This window comes from Mustelus asterias, chromosome 21 (assembly GCF_964213995.1).
Source record: "Mustelus asterias chromosome 21, sMusAst1.hap1.1, whole genome shotgun sequence".
Taxonomy (NCBI): Eukaryota; Metazoa; Chordata; class Chondrichthyes; order Carcharhiniformes; family Triakidae; genus Mustelus; species Mustelus asterias.
The window spans coordinates 62,636,721-62,653,317 of record NC_135821.1 but is presented as its reverse complement, the minus strand read 5'-3'; the positions used below and the strand labels follow the sequence as shown (position 1 = coordinate 62,653,317).

Sequence of the window (16,597 nt, the reverse complement as noted above, 5' to 3'; positions counted from 1 at the left end):
AAATTTCTGGAGATTGCAAGCTCCCCAGTCCCCTGACCCCGCATGGAATATTTGACATTCAAGGTGAGGAACTTTTAATTCGTTTCGGGCACACAGTGTTAACAACAACCGTTACCAGGCAAGATTCAGATGCAGAGTCGAGTTTCCTCTAATCTTCCCCAACAGCCTGTTACTACACCAGCATGAAAGCAAATACAGCCAGAGAGAAGAAACGACCAAAAAGAAAAAAAAAAGCAAACAAGCACAATCATTTTGCTGAACAGGATATCACATTTATTACTGAGAAGTGATTAATAATGAAGGGCAAATTCCCAGCTTTTCACTGTTGATGAGGAGTGAAAAAAGATTAATCAGTTTTTGTTTCACAAAGTTCAGTGTCCAGAAAATTCCTTACAGTATTCCTTTAGTCCAGTCTTCTTTTTTTAATTAGGTGGATTTAGACTTAATTGGCGGCAATTTAAAAAAAAAACTTGCTCACTTTAACTTGCGTGAACAGTAACCATTTTAATTTTTTTTGCAACGAAAGGAGGGACAACAGAGGAGTAACAGCTCTTTCCTGGAGCATTTCTGAAACAAAATGAGCAGCATTTTCAGGGAAACGTGGGTTTGGGGGGGGTGGGGTGGGGTGCAGTTCTCAAAAAGGACCTGGATGTTTCAATTTGGGCTCCATGAATTGAACTCGAGTTGGAGAAGGAATCTGTCCACGTGCTGGCCCAGCTGTGCGATGACTTTTCTGACGCTGTGAAGCAGCTGGCTTCTTTCCCAAGGAAATGTGTTTAAATGTAGCCCACGAACCATAAAAATCAAAAATTGATTTTAATTTTTTTTTAAACAGAAGGAAAACAAGTTGTACCACTTTGTAAAGTCACAACCGATTGTTGAGAAAGGATTTTTTTTTTAAACATTTTTTTCCCCACCTAGTTCTTGCTATCGTTACCAAAGTTCTATAGAAGAGGATTAAAGTTTGACAACTACAAGTCTGAAAGTCGTAGAATTCACTGAAAATGAAAGAGGGTGGGTGGGAAGGAAGGGATGGGAAGAAGGGGGGGGGGGGGGTCTTCATTATCACTCAATTTCTTGAAGAGAATTCAGGACACGACATTTGGGTCGACGTCACATTTCCAGAGAATACATCGTTACTTGACACGACCTTGACGCTCCTGCAATGGAAAGGAAAAGGTTTAATACTCAGTTCCCAAAGCTGCTTCTTTTTCAGCAAAACACAAATAGCACAGCTGGAAAAGAGAAATTTTGAGACAAAAACCCTTTACATCAAGGGTGCTCGGAATATGGAATATTCAGTTGCTGAATCAAGCATCTGTAGATTCTTTTAAAAGGGGAAAGTAGACGTCCTTTAATATTCCTCCTTTTAAAAAAGGTAAGAAAGAAATCTCACAACACCAGGTTAAAGTCTCAACAGGTTTATTTGGAATCTCAAGCTTTGAGCGCTGCTCCTTCATCAGGTGAGTGGAGAGGTAGGTTTCACATACACGGCATATATAGACAAAGGCAACGATGTATGCCGTGTTTGTGAAACCTACCTCTCCACTCACCTGATGAAGGAGCAACGCTCCGAAAGCTCATGATTCCAAATAAACCTGTTGGACTTTAACCTGGTGCTGAGAGACATCTTACTGTGCCTCCCCCAGACCAACGCCGGCATCTCCACATCAAAAAGATCTGGGAAGGGAGTAGTTGGGGATTGAATTACATGACCTATATAAAACAAACGCTGGCACAGACAATATGTGCTGTGTCCGTTTTGGAGCAATCTTTTGACTTTATTAATTATCAATTAGGTCTTAATAATCCTAGAATCTACTTTTCTCTGATCGGTGACAATCAATTAAGATCTGCTGATGGCCCTGTTGGTAAAGCGAGTATGTCAAGCTAATATGTAGGTTCAATGTCTGGTATGTGCTCTATTATAATTGGCATGGGTGAGAAATGAAGTACAAAGTTGCACTTAACAGCACCAAGTTTCCTCAGGAGATTTCAAAACACTTCGCATCCAATTAATTATTTCTGAAAGGCTGCCATCTTTGTAAGAAAACACAGAGGCATTTTGCACATATGTTTTCACAACCAACAAATGAGAACAATGTCCAATCTTGGTGTTTCCAACTGAGGAAGAATGTTAAGCATAACAATGAGGATGCAGGCAATCACCCTGAGCCTGTTGGGGGGCAGGGCAGGTTGTATGTGCAGAGAGGGAGAGATAGGATGTAGAACAAAGGCATGAAGGTGAGAGAATGGGGGTGGGGGGGGGGGGGGGGGAAGAGAAATCAGCAAGGGCTTAAAATCCTAATTGTTATCAATTGTTGCCTGCTGGGAAATGTAGGTGTTGGATGAGTATAAGGGTAAATACAAGGCTTCCATTGTAGAATAACTTGACATTTATTGACTAATTCAACTGAATAGATTAGGGGAGGAACCAAGGACTCACTCTTACAAGCCATGTAGCAGCAGAACTGGATTAGGTTTGAGGTGGTGTTTTTATATACCAGAGAGTAGTAAACCTATAGAACAGGTTAGCAATTTATGGAATGAACACTGATTCACTGGATTCCTTTAAGTTGAATGCTGAACCTATTTCTGGCTAGGGCAGTAGGTGATCTCTGCGTACAGAAGGTGGGTATCTTATGCTGAAATATCAGGACCAGAACAGACTCCTAAACTAGTTTTAACCGATCAAGGAGGAACTTGTCAGGGGTTTTTTCCAATTGGCCTCAGTTTATGCCTCTCCATGGAGACTGCACGGTTCAAAGAGGAGGTGTCTGTATTGTGGTACATAAGACATCACAATTGTGTGGGACAGGCAGGGTGGACCAGAAGGACTTTCCCTGCCTGCCATTTTCTGTGTGTTTGTTCCAAAAGTCCTTGGGTAAATAACGAGGATGAGAAACCTGTCCAAAACCCCCGCCTCAAAAAAAAAGGTGTAGGGACAAAAATAGACAAAGAAAATAAATTGATTTGTGTCATGCGTCATTCCAAATGCCTAATTTTCCAATTATTTCTTAAGACTGGTGGCACGATCAGGATAATTCCTGTCTTTCTGGACTAACCAGTCCGACATGTATTTAAAGTTTAAAATTTATTAGTCACAAGTAAGGCTTACATTAACACTGCAATGAAGTTACTGTGACATTCGCCCCGTCGCCACAGTCCGGCGCCTGTTCGGGTCAATGCATCTAACTAGCACGTCTTTCAAAATGTGGGAGAAAAGTGGAGCACCCAGAGGAAACCGACGCAGATACGGGGAGAACGTGCAAACTCTACACAGACAGTGACCCAAGCCAGGAATCGAGCCGGGTCCCTGGTGCTGTGAAGCAGCAGCGCTAACCACTGCTACATTTAGTTCATGCTAATAATGAATCAGCTTTAATAAATCAGCTCACGGTAATAATGCTATCACTATTCTGAAGAAAACTTAGTATCTTAACCTGAATTCTCAACATTTTATTTGCAAGCAACATTTCAACTCACCCTGTGGTCACGTTATAACCCTGCTGCTCCGTTCATTCCCCAATCTGCCATTCAAACTTCAATTCTACCCTAATATACTAACTTTGGATTTGAATCAGAGGCTTCATAAAGTGGGACATGCACTTCTGTCCCTGCTTTCCACTATCTATTTAGAGGAGGGGAGGAGAGAGGATTGATGGAAACGACTCAAATCCTCTCTCATCATTGAACTATCAATTGTCTATTTTCAAAGATCTGAAAGCAAAAGGGCAAATATTACAGAGCAAATCACCGGCAGAAACCTGCTAACTTTTATTCAACAGGGATTGCTGACAAGGTGAGTCAACTCAAGGCCCGTGGATAACAAGTTCATTCTTTGCTGCGTAGAATTATTTCCTTGCTTTGTTTTATTGGGATTAATTTCACATTTACACTACAAAGTTCTTGGGGCACAAGAGAACAGTGAGCCAGTACTTCTACACAGGGCAGTGTGTGTATACAGGTTACTCAGACGCGACTGCTTAGAAACATTGAATTGGGGTTACGTTCAAAACTAAAGTTCCTTTTGCGATTGGCATTCAATGGTGGCTTTGGATCATTACCTTTGAGTTTAAAAAGCACTCTCTGCACACAGTACAATATTTGGAATTAGTACGAATATATACAATCGCGACTTTAATGTACTTTAATGCATTCCAATGCGATGTCACATAACTTTAGTGTGTTATCCTTTGGAGTGCTCACAAGCTGCACCCAAGATGAGAGTCATCAGCACCTTTGGGAGGTGAAGGTGAGTCGATGAGAAGGAAGCTGAATTTTCAAGTAAACATAGCACATAGAACGAGCACAGGGGGCTGCAATTTGATTCACTATGCCAGCTCTCTGAAAGAGGTTCCCACTCTCTCACTCTGCTTCGTCATTGTGCATATGTCACCTTTTCAAGGATTGATCCTTTTGAAAATTGCCACGGAGTGTGTTTGCACCATCCTTTCAGACAGCACATTCCAGATCATTGTCTCGCTGACTGAAAAACTCATCTTCCCGACCAGCCACTCTGTTTTTTCACATTGGCAAAAGATTAAATAATATATATATTTTGTAAAACCATTCTCAATGTACAAAAAATACTAAGGATCATTTCTCCCCCCCCCCCCCCAAAGTTTGATCAGTTTAGAAAGCTAATTACTGCAAGTTATATTAACGAAATTATAGTTGTGATTAAAACTATACTCATGTCTTTACTATCCCAACACATGTCCCTTTTCCTGGGAAACATCCGTCGTGAGCTGTTTGCTCGTTATCTTAGCTCACTCACTCATTTTTATTTTTTCTCACCACTGCCATTTCTGCGTATCAGTCTGCATTGCAGCTAATTTAACATAGTTCCAGACATCCGGAAATTGCACATCACTTTCCCAGGATATGAAACACTCAAGCCACTGGTGATGCAATGGTGATCATCACCAGCACAAGCAGGCTGCTCAGCTGGGGCACATTTACACCTCACTTAAATTCCACAGTGTTCTCCAGAGCTCAATTATTTGGACAAAATGCAAATCGCAGTATAGCCATTCCAAGCTGGTAGATAATTGAACATCACAAAGACTTTACTGGAATTCTATCACAGTACAACAACAAACTAGCCTGAGAGACCGGACTGCTGCAGAACGCATCTCTTGTACATTGTCATGGTGATTGCCATTTTCTATTTATTAAATTAGTTCTTTTGCAAGACCAATTCTGCAGGCAATTCCAAAAATATCCTCCCATTGCCGCCAGGAGAGAAATTCGGAATAAAGTGATATTGGATTCTGAAGTCAATACATTATGACAGCATGAGTTGAATTTATAGTCTAGTATCATAAGACTATATTCCCTTCTCTTGCAGACAAATCCTTAAAACAAGGAGAAATTATTTGGAAAATTTGTAAATTTTTGCCATTTACAAAGCTCCCTTTACAGTCTTACACTTGTGCAGTATCCATTTCACACCATAAGTGTCTAATGGTGACACTTCAGCCTTTGGTGAACCAAGTTTCGATTATGTATGCAGTTTACAAAAAAATGGTACTCAGTTTTTCAAACTAATAGTTTTCTTAAGCATACAGGAGTCACCTCTGCAAAAGTGAGTGCAAGTGCCATCTATCGCTTAATTTAGCTTATCCCTTTTTGTCCATGCTTACTGGAAGGGGTCTGTGGAAATCCCAGAGATTAAGTTTCTTAAACCCAAGGATAAACAAATAGATCATATACCTATCAGATTACAAACAAAATTCAAAAAAAAATCTTAAGACGCTGAAGCTCTGAACACTTGAAACATAACTATTTTCTCTCTCCACAGATGCTGCCAGGGCTGCTGAGTTTTCCCGCATTTTCTGTTTCAGATTCCAACACCTGTAAAATTTTGCTTTTTAATCTCAAGACTGTCAGAATTTTCAGGATCAAGTCAAAGGTGAGATGTTCTCATTTGACTCCCTGAAGATTACGGAGTGAAAAAATTCTGAAACAAGTTTAGAAACTAATCCTCATTTGATAAAGGTGGAATTCGGAGATTAAAATATTTTGGCTCAAGGATACCATGGAAAACTTGATATAAAATATATCTATTTTGTATAATCCTTGTAATTTTGGATGGGTACATTGCATCGGATGATTTTTACTATTTGTTTGCCAGTTACCAATTAGCATTTACAGCTTAAAGCTCTCAGAGAAAGTTTTTTAAAAAATCAAGTTAAACCATACACACATTACTGCCACCCACACCACTGACATTCATGGTTTCTCTAATTTTGCAATGTGAGCGTGCTCAGAAATACAGATGAGAAATATGCATCCACTTTAATGAATTATTTTTTAAAAACCTTGCTTCAGGATTTGATCCAATTTTTAAGTTTTCTCCTTCTCAGCCAGTTAAAGTCAGAGGTTTACAGCTTGGAAACAGGCCCTTCGGCCCAACTTGTCCATGCCACCCATCTACATGTTCAACATCTGTATGTTTTCCTGAAACAGCTACTCACCAACGATAACAAAATATTCATTTATCTAGCCTTTTATGCAAGGGGAATGGATATAAAAGTAGGGAAGTCTAGTTACAAATTGTACAGAGCATTGGTGAGACCAAAACAGAGTACTGTATTCAGTTTTGGTCTTAATTAAGGAGGTATATACTTGCATTGCAGTCAGTTCAGAGAAAGCTCACTTAGATGAAGGGGTTGTCTTATGAAGAAAGATGGGCAGGTTTGGCCTATAGAATGGGAAATGATCTTATTGAAGCATAGGTATGAGGGGGCTTTTCAAGACAGATACTGAGACAATGTGCTCCTTGTGGGGAAATCAAGAACCAGGGGTGCAATTTCAAAATGAGGGGTCTCCTTAAAATGGAGATGAGGAATTTCTTCTCTGAGGGTCATTAATGTTTGGAATTCACTACCACAGTGAGCAAAGGAGGCTGGAGCACTGAATGTACTCAAAGCTGAACTGAGACAGATTTTGATTTGCACGGCAGTCAAAGGTTATTCGGCCAGGGACACGGAGTAGGAGCAGCAAAATAAAAATTAAGGCCATAATCAAAGCTGCCATGATCTTGCTGAATGACAGAGTAGAAGCCAAACGTTCCTGATCCTATTCCTCACGTTAATTTTGTCTGTGTCTATAACAAGTGCCTGCAATCAGAATTCTTGCACTGTCAATTATCTTTGGCTGGTTAACTCCAGTTCTCTCTCACTTCCTAAAAATTGAAACAAAAGAATGGTATCTCAGCTAAACCGAAAACGGGAACACTTTCACTTACTTCAGTACCTTAAGGGGGGATGGATGGGGAGGGAAGAAAGCCAGGATTCCTAATTCTGATCACCACATTACTTGGTAAAATGATTTATGGTATGAAGGGAGGAGGAAAAACGATCAGCTTCTATCACAATGTGCATCGTGCAATATAATGAACATGTGCATGGTACAAGATGACATTGGCTTCCATGGAACAACATTCCAGCCACATTTTCAACTTTAAGATAGCAAAAAGGTTTCAAGGAAAATAAAGAAGCAATTTTAATACTCTCTAAGAATCTTCTTGTGATCTGATTATTTGTTTAATCTGAGCATTGACAATAGTTTAGGACTGAAGGCGCAAGTCACCAGTGCTGGAGTTTGATGTGGTGGCAGATGGTTTAATTGCACAGGCAATTGCAGAGTCACCAATTCATGTCTTTCACACTATGGCTGCCCAACTTTCAGTCTCTGTGCTACATGAAGCCTTCAGGCTTTATAACTTGCTTCATTTCTTATTGGTTGGCTTATCTTGGTTGAATATTGTAGGCAAGAAGAATTGGAAAGAGCTAATTTTGGTTGCATCACTTCATTGGAGGATAATTTCCAATCAGCGACCCGGAGATAAATGTAAATTCATGAGAGCACGAATTTAAATTTATATACTTCCAATTACCAGGAATTCCACTCAAATCCACAAAGGAAAACATCCCCTTGCTGCACAATTGGGTTTTTGAAGCCATCGGGATTCTTTTAAAACAGATGTTAGGTTCAATTTGTTTCAGAGGTCGATGTCTATAACTCCAATATGTAATATTTTAATATAAAGGTAACATTTAGGTTTTGAAAAATCGGTCCAAGACTTCCAGTTCTTGATCACTTTCCATTTACCAGATGGTATCAGGTGAAGACAGGGTCATGCACTGCTCAATGGCCCCAACACATCAGTAAAACAGTATGCTAAGAATTACATACGAGAAATGCCAATTGATTAGGTTTCAGCGTCCAATTGTTAATCGGCACCATTGCAAGAATCAATACCTTCAGAAAAGCAAGAGAGAGAAGAGTGGCAAGCAAAGTTTTGAAACAAAAACTGGCGCAAGTTGTATATATCTTTGGCTTCATACATCTTAATATTTGAACCATATCAAATCCTTAGCTGACCCAGTAATCAATATTCAAACCAGACAAGTCTGCAAACACATCAGAATACCACTGACAATTGACTAGCCTGACTATAGAAAGCTGGAGGGAAGTAGATCAATCACTGCCGGCTGGAATTATTCTGTTAGATCTTGATAATCCTATAAATGTAGTATTGACTGAACAAGTATCTAGCAGCCTGCTGATGTTGTGTGCACCTTTAGCTGTTTCAGCAGTACTGCTGCACACACTTGATCAGGCTTTGCTTCTGCGATCCTCACTTGAATCTGGATTATACAGATGGGTGCGCCATTTTGGGGTAAAGACAGCACGCTTTCTATCTATTAGGACAATGGGGTGTGGCATTTTCAACAGTTTGGAAGTAGTAATGGATTTCTATGCACCTAGCTAACAAAATAAATTACCTTAATCGCCATGGGGAAATGAAGACAATAGTGGTAATATCACAGAACTAGTAATCCAGAGGCCCCATCCAATGCTTTGGCGGACATGGCAGCTAGTGGGATTTGAATTCAGTTAATAAATCTCAAAAAGCTGGTCTCAGTAATGGTTATCACAAAACTATCACCGATTGTTGTAAAAAAAATCCAGCTGGTTCCCTTTAGGAAAGGAAATCTGCTGTCCTTACCTGGTCTTGTCTGACCTACATGTGACTCGAGACCCACAGCAATGTGGCTGACTCTTAACTGCTCCACTGAAATGGATCAGCAAGCCCTTCAGTTCAAGGGCAATTAGGTTTGGGCAACAAATGCTGGCCTTGCCAGAAACACCCACATCCCATGAAATCATAGAAATCATAGAAACCCTACAGTGCAGAAGGAGGCCATTCGGCCTATCGAGTCTGCACTGACCACAATCCCACCCAGGCCCTACCCCCACATATTTACCCGCTAATCCCTCTAACCTACACATCCCAGGACTCTAAGGGGCAATTTTTAACCTGGCCAATCAACCTAACCCGCACATCTTTGGACTGTGGGAGGAAACCGGAGCACCCGGAGGAAACCCACGCAGACACGAGGAGAATGTGCAAACTCCACACAGTGACCCGAGCCGGGAATCGAACCCAGGACCCTGGAGCTGTGAAGCAGCAGTGCTAACCACTGTGCTACCGTGCTGCCCATGGTGCTATATAAAGAAAAAAATTATACACCTAGCACAAATACTGGAAGTTTCTAGGCTGCTTCCATTGGAAAACTTCCATAGTGTACAATAAAGACATCAGCATTTGCTGCCTTAGCAATATTTGTGCGTCTGACCTGAAGTAAACTTGTATTTGAAAACTCTATTTATTTATGCACTTTACAAGAATCCTCATAATTTGGCTCTACAAGACTCTGAAGATATCCCAAGGCTTACCCCACTTTTGTGCTCAAGCTAGTTTGCTATCCCCAACAGGGAAAATTCAAAGTTTTATGTTTGATTCAGAAAGCTGTAAAAACAAAACTGCGCGCATATTATACATACACAAACCTACAGGGTGGGATGGAGGTATAGAAAATTGGGCAGAAGGAAATTATACACACAAACCTAGAGGGTGGGATGAAACTGTAGAAAATTGAGCAAAAGAAAGGAAATTAAGTACAATAAAAGATCAATATTCTCCTAGCTCTGACACACTCAGGTGGATGTTAAAAGTTCCATACTATTTTTTTTTTAAAAAACAGGTGAGTTCTCAGGATCCTGTCCAATATGTATCCTCAACCCTTACACTAAGAGGGATTATCTGGTCGCGTATTTTAGTACTGTTGATAGAAAGTGTGTAAATTGGCTGCGCAGTTTTCTATATTACAACAATGATTCATTGGCTATAAAGCACTTTGGGCCAGTAGCGAAAGGTATGAAATTGCTACTTCATTTCATCCTTTCAGCAAAACCTTTTACGGATCATCATGTTGTTGGCAAAATTCTAGAATCCATCGTTAAGGATGAGATTTCTAAATTCTTGGAAGTGCAGGGTCGGATTAAGACAAGTCAGCATGGATTTAGTAAGGGGAGGTCGTGCCTGACAAACCTGTTAGAGTTCTTTGAAGAGATAACAAATAGGTTAGACCAAGGAGAGCCAATGGATGTTATCTATCTTGACTTCCAAAAGGCCTTTGACAAGGTGCCTCACGGGAGACTGCTGAGTAAAATAAGGGCCCATGGTATTCGAGGCAAGGTACTAACATGGATTGACGATTGGCTGTCAGACAGAAGGCAGAGAGTTGGGATAAAAGGTTCTTTCTCAGAATGGCAACCGGTGACAAGTGGTGTCCCGCAGGGTTCAGTGTTGGGGCCACAGCTGTTCTCTTTATATATTAACGATCTAGATGACGGGACTGGGAGCATTCTGGCCAAGTTTGCCGATGATACAAAGATAGGTGGAGGGGCAGGTAGTATTGAGGAGGTGGGGAGGCTGCAGAAAGATTTAGACAGTTTAGGAGAGTGGTCCAAGAAGTGGCTGATGAAATTCAACGTGGGCAAGTGCGAGGTCGTACACTTTGGAAAAAAGAATAGAGGCATGGACTATTTTCTAAACGGTGACAAAATTCATAATGCTAAAGTGCAAAGGGACTTGGGAGTCCTAGTCCAGGATTCTCTAAAGGTAAACTTGCAGGTTGAGTCCGTAATTAAGAAAGCAAATGTAATGTTGTCATTTATCTCAAGAGGCTTGGAATACAAAAGCAGGGATGTACTTCTGAGGCTTTATAAAGCACTGGTTAGGCCCCATTTGGAGTACTGTGAGCAATTTTGGGCCCCACACCTCAGGAAGGACATACTGGCACTGGAGCGGGTCCAGCGGAGATTCACACGGATGATCCCAGGAATGGTAGGCCTGACATACGATGAACGTCTGAGGATCGTGGGATTATATTCATTGGAGTTTAGGAGGTTGAGGGGAGATCTGATAGAAACTTACAAGATAATGAACGGCTTAGATAGGATGGACGTAGGGAAGTTGTTTCCATTAACAGGGGAGACTAGGACGCGGGGGCACAGCCTTAGAATAAAAGGGAGTCACTTTAGAACAGAGATGAGGAGAAATTTCTTCAGCCAGAGAGTGGTGGGTCTGTGGAATTCATTGCCACAGAGGGCTGTGGAGGCCGAGACGTTGAGCGTCTTCAAGACAGAAATTGATAAATTCTTGATTTCTCGAGGAATTAAGGGCTATGGGGAGAGAGCGGGTAAATGGAGTTGAAATCAACCATGATTGAATGGTGGAGTGGACTCGATGGGCCGAATGGCCTTACTTCCGCTCCTATGTCTTATGGTCTTATGGTCTTATGCTTTATTTAGCTTTCCCGTAAATGCATCCATGCTATGCATCACAACTATGCCCTACATTTACCCCATCACAACATTTTATAATCTTAAAGACCTCTCTCCCGTTACCCCCTAATCTTCTACCTTCTTATAGGAAAAAACACAACTATACCCTCTTGCATTAGGAGATGTGATTAATCAAACATTATCAATTTACAGTTATGCGAATTCCTACAGCTTATACATTTTAATGCCGGACTGGTGCTGTGCATCGGTAACCTGAGCATTGTTCTATTTTGTATCAAGGTTCAAGCACTGCAACACAATGAAGAATGTGTTTAGCAGGTCGCAGGAAGAGATCGGCAAAAAGCAGTTCCACAAAAAGCAACTGTTTCTGCCTGCAGCCAGCTATATGGATGGGGTTATTTACATGGCCCACTCAAGGCTCACATCTGCAATCTGCAGCCTTCAAAAAGCCAGAATCGTACTTGTTCTGAAGGTAATTCAAGGAGAGATTAGTGGGGTGTTTGTGGCATTCACGGAAATATAGTATGAAGCAATGCAGTGCCAATGTTTCCAGCCACATGTAGACTCACCTCAGTAATTTGTCCCATGCAACTGGGTGTCATACAGTGTAATTAAACTGGGGCAACACTGCCTAGGCTAGGCTTTGATCCCAGAGTGTAGAGGTTAAGGGATGATTTGAGGTGATCAAAGGAGTTGATAAGGTAGCGAGAGAAAAAAGTTTCTCAGGAGCTAACCCAGAAACAAGAATGCACCTCCTGAAAATGACAGCGAAGCCATTCAGGGGCATGGTCAGGAAGCAAATCTTCACTCTAGGGGTATCCCTCAAACCCATGAATTCTACCACCTGAAAAGGATAAGGTCAGCAAGCGCATGGAAATACGATCAAGTACAAGTTCCATCTCAAGTCACACATTACCCTGACTTGGAAACGTATTACTATTCCTTCATTGTCACTGTCAAAATCCTGGAATTCCCTGCCCATCAGCTCCACAGGTGTACCTACACCAGATGGACTGTGGCTGTTCAAGGTGGTGGCACACGGCCACACTCTCAAGGGCAGTTAGGGATAAACAACAAATGTTTACCCTGCTAATGACTCTCACATCCCATGAACAAATACAAGCAATTCCAGTGCTTTGGTTAAGAGATAACCAGGATACCCATAGGTTTTCATCAAGTTTTTACATACCTATTTCTTTACATTTAACCTCAATTACAAAGCCTCAAAGTTCTTACTTACAACAATGAATATTAATGCCACTGAAGTTAGTGTGTTTGACATCAGACTGTTCCCTATTCTATGTGCCAACTATGGTGCAAAAAGTGCAGAACTTTTTCTCTTAGGAATATTTCACTCACTCAATCATAAAATTATTTTCCGAAGAGTCACTTCAGTTTAAGTATGTGTTCCTATCCAGGTTGACTCCAATCTGGAGATCAACATAGAATTTAAAAAAACCTCCTCCAAAACTTATTGTTCTCAGGCACTGACACTTATTGAGCCTCGTTCCATGGATGTCAAGAAATTCAAACGGTGAATCTTCACAAGAATTTTGGTCTATTTTGGGCTCCCTAGTTATTTAGTTTTGGTAAAAGTCTAGAGCCTTTTTGAAATTGCAAACTACATCTCGCAGATTGCCATGATCAACCTCACTTACATTTGGCTCAAAACATTAAGCAGAAGTCCATCCACAGCAAGTCCTCTTGGTAAGTCCACAGAGTTTCTCACCAACCTATTGCATTAAAGTACTCCTCCAGTCCAACCTTCACCAACTGTTAATACTAAAGCCTAGTCTTTTCCTGCGTCAGATTGGCCCCATTATCTTTAAATGCAGATGTACATTTTCATTCACTGAAACTCCAGAACATCTGTTTTTTTCACGAGTAGAGTTCCTCAAGGAAATACCTCCCAAATCTTCTTTAGGATATCAAGGTATATGACCTAAGGTTTTCAGTCCCTTTAAAGTCTAACAACCATGCATTTTGGAATCCAAGTGATGCATTTTGGAAGAAATAATGTAGGGAGGAGTTATACAATAAATGGCAGAGTCATCAGTATAGAAACACAGAGGGACCGAGGTGTGCAAGTCCACAAATCCTTGAAGGTGGCAACACAGGTGGAGAAGGTGGTGAAGAAGGCATACGGTATGCTTGCCTTTATAGGACGGGGTATAGAGTATAAAAGATGGAGTCTGATGATGCAGCTGTATAGAACGCTGGTTAGGCCACATTTGGAGTACTGCGTCCAGTTCTGGTCGCCGCACTACCAGAGGGACGTGGAGGCATTGGAGAGGGTGCAGAGAAGGTTTACCAGGATGTTGCCTGGTATGGAGGGTCTTAGCTATGAGGAGAGATTGGGTAGACTGGGGTTGTTCTCCTTGGAAAGACGGAGAATGAGGGGAGATCTAATAGAGGTATACAAGATTATGAAGGGTATAGATAGGGTGAACAGTGGGAAGCTTTTTCCCAGGTCGGAGGTGACGATCACGAGGGGTCACGGGCTCAAGCTGAGAGGGGCGAAGTATAACTCAGACATCAGAGGGACGTTTTTTACACAGAGGGTGGTGGGGGCCTGGAATGCGCTGCCAAGTAGGGTGGTGGAGGCAGGCACGCTGACATCGTTTAAGACTTACCTGGATAGTCACATGAGCAGCCTGGGAATGGAGGGATACAAACGATTGGTCTAGTTGGACCAAGGAGCGGCACAGGCTTGGAGGGCCGAAGGGCCTGTTTCCTGTGCTGTACTGTTCTTTGTAACCACCAGCTCTACACCAATTCCAAGCCAAGATTTTCAGATATTCAATGTATCAACAGTAAATGTAACTACAGTTAGCAAGTCAGCATTTTCTTTTACAAGACTGAGAAAATCATCACCAGCAGCTTCAAAGGCTTAATTAGACTCAGAAACGCAGGATGTACAACACATTTTAAAACGCGTCAGGGCACTAATCAACAGGTTCTTAGGAAAACAAGAGGACACTTTCTCAGTTGTGGCAGACGTATTCTACCACCCTCCCCCCCCCCCCCCCCCCCCTCACCGCGCACTGTTCATCCATTTGCACATTGACAGTATCGAGACAGTGCAGACATTATAATCTGAGGTTTCATTGGCGAACTCTCAACAGCAGAATGTTAATACTTTCTGCAGGCCTGATGCCCAACTTTGTTGTCAGTACTCAATTTTATTTTGTACATAAATGCATACTAGCATCATGTCACATGCACACAGATGTAGAGATGTTTAGCTGCATTTGGCACAACAGCAGGCACTTCAAATGAACACCAGATGGCAAGACACACAAATATCTGCAATGCCTTTGGAATGTTCAAGGTCTCAATTGATATTTGCAAGAAGAGGAACACTCTTAATATAAAGTCTTATTAAGACACAATTAACAATTGACAAAGACGTTGCATTCACAATTACAATGAATGTTTTATATCAGCAGCATTTCAGTTTGCGTTTCGGCCGGCCGTAATCTATTCAACCTGCTATATCCCAAGGACGAACTTTCAGACCCCTCGGGAAACTGGGCCAACGGTTCTATTAGCAGAACCAGAGTTAACAGCTTAGCACTGGAAGTTCAGCTCACTGCTGCCAATCTCTCAGGATCTGAACAGAGATAGCGCTGTATAAAAGTAGCCCTGTCACAAAGCAGCACCTAATGGAATTTGTTTTATCACTGCTGAATTAACTTTAACTTGTGCTACTTCACACTAAGTTCACGGAATGTTAAGTTCCAATCATGTTTTAATGCATACAAAATATTTTCAGGATATTTTAAACATTGGACAAAGCTCTCACCAGGACACACTGGGAGCACAATTATATCAGTGTCTAATAGAACTCCTATAAATCTCCAAGATCACTAGGGAGAAGGGAAAAAATGTAAAAAGCTGGTAAAACACAGTTTAGCTCTGGGATTATGGCCCAAGGAGCAGTATACAAAATGTCAGCATAATTATGTTGAAATTCCGATATAAGCTGGCCTGCCATATTTAGATACTTTTTCAAGATGTATTCTCTGTGGCCAATTAGAAATTGCTCAAACATTTTCCTTTGTTAATGTGAAGTCACAGAGTACATTTCAAAAGTAAATCATTTGAAATGCAGTGTTCAGGACATCTAGAGGACGTGACACTCTACAAATGCAGTTCCTTTGGGTTTTTTTAAAATGTCTTCAGGCCTCTATACAAGAGGATGGGCAAGTGACTTCCAAGGTGGCAGCCCACACGGCAGGGCAGGAGAAGAATCAAGAACTCTCTCCCCTCCTCCACCCGTATGTTCAGGTTTTACCCTGCCACTCCTAATGACAGCCGGGATTGTGCATTTACTTTGTAAGGAATCACAGTAAAGAATCTATGAGCTTCATTTTACTGATCTTCATGCAGCCAAATAAGCGATGGAATAATTCAATGTTATCCACCACTGCGTACCCGCCCCCAATCAGCATTCTTGGGATTAATGCCCATTAGGTAGCAGTCCCCTCATCCCTGCAGCAATTTGTTATAGGCAATAGAACATAGAACAGTACAGCACAGAACCGACCCTTCGGCCCACGATGTTGTGCCGAGCTTTGTCTGAAACCCAGATCAAGCTATTTCCTCCCTATCATCCCGAAGTACTCCATGTGCCTATCCAATAGCTTCTTAAATGTTCCTAAAGTTTCTGACTCCACTATCACTGCAGGCAGTCTATTCCACACCCCAACCACTCTCTGCGTAAAGAACCTACCTCGTACATCCTTCCTATATCTCCCACCTATATTATGCCCCCTAGTTACCGCTCCATTCACCCGAGGAAATAATCTTTGAACGTTCACTCTATCTATCCCCCTCATCATCTTATAAACCTCTATCAAGTCTCCTCTCAACCTCCTCCTCTCCAAAGAGAAAAGCCCAAGTTCCCTCAACCTTTCCTCATAAGACC

General features: G+C 41.5%; 1 protein-coding gene across 1 annotated transcript in view; it reads right to left on the bottom strand.

The window, feature by feature from the left end:
• Positions 1–247: 247 nt before the first annotated feature.
• Positions 248–16,597, bottom strand: part of LOC144509330 (YTH domain-containing family protein 2-like) — a 35,286-nt gene continuing 18,936 nt past the window's right edge. Inside the window, exon 5 of the mRNA XM_078238001.1 lies at positions 248–1,160. Within this exon, the coding sequence (XP_078094127.1) occupies positions 1,137–1,160 (24 nt within the window). The 3' untranslated portion in view covers positions 248–1,136. The remainder of the gene's footprint in view (positions 1,161–16,597) is intronic.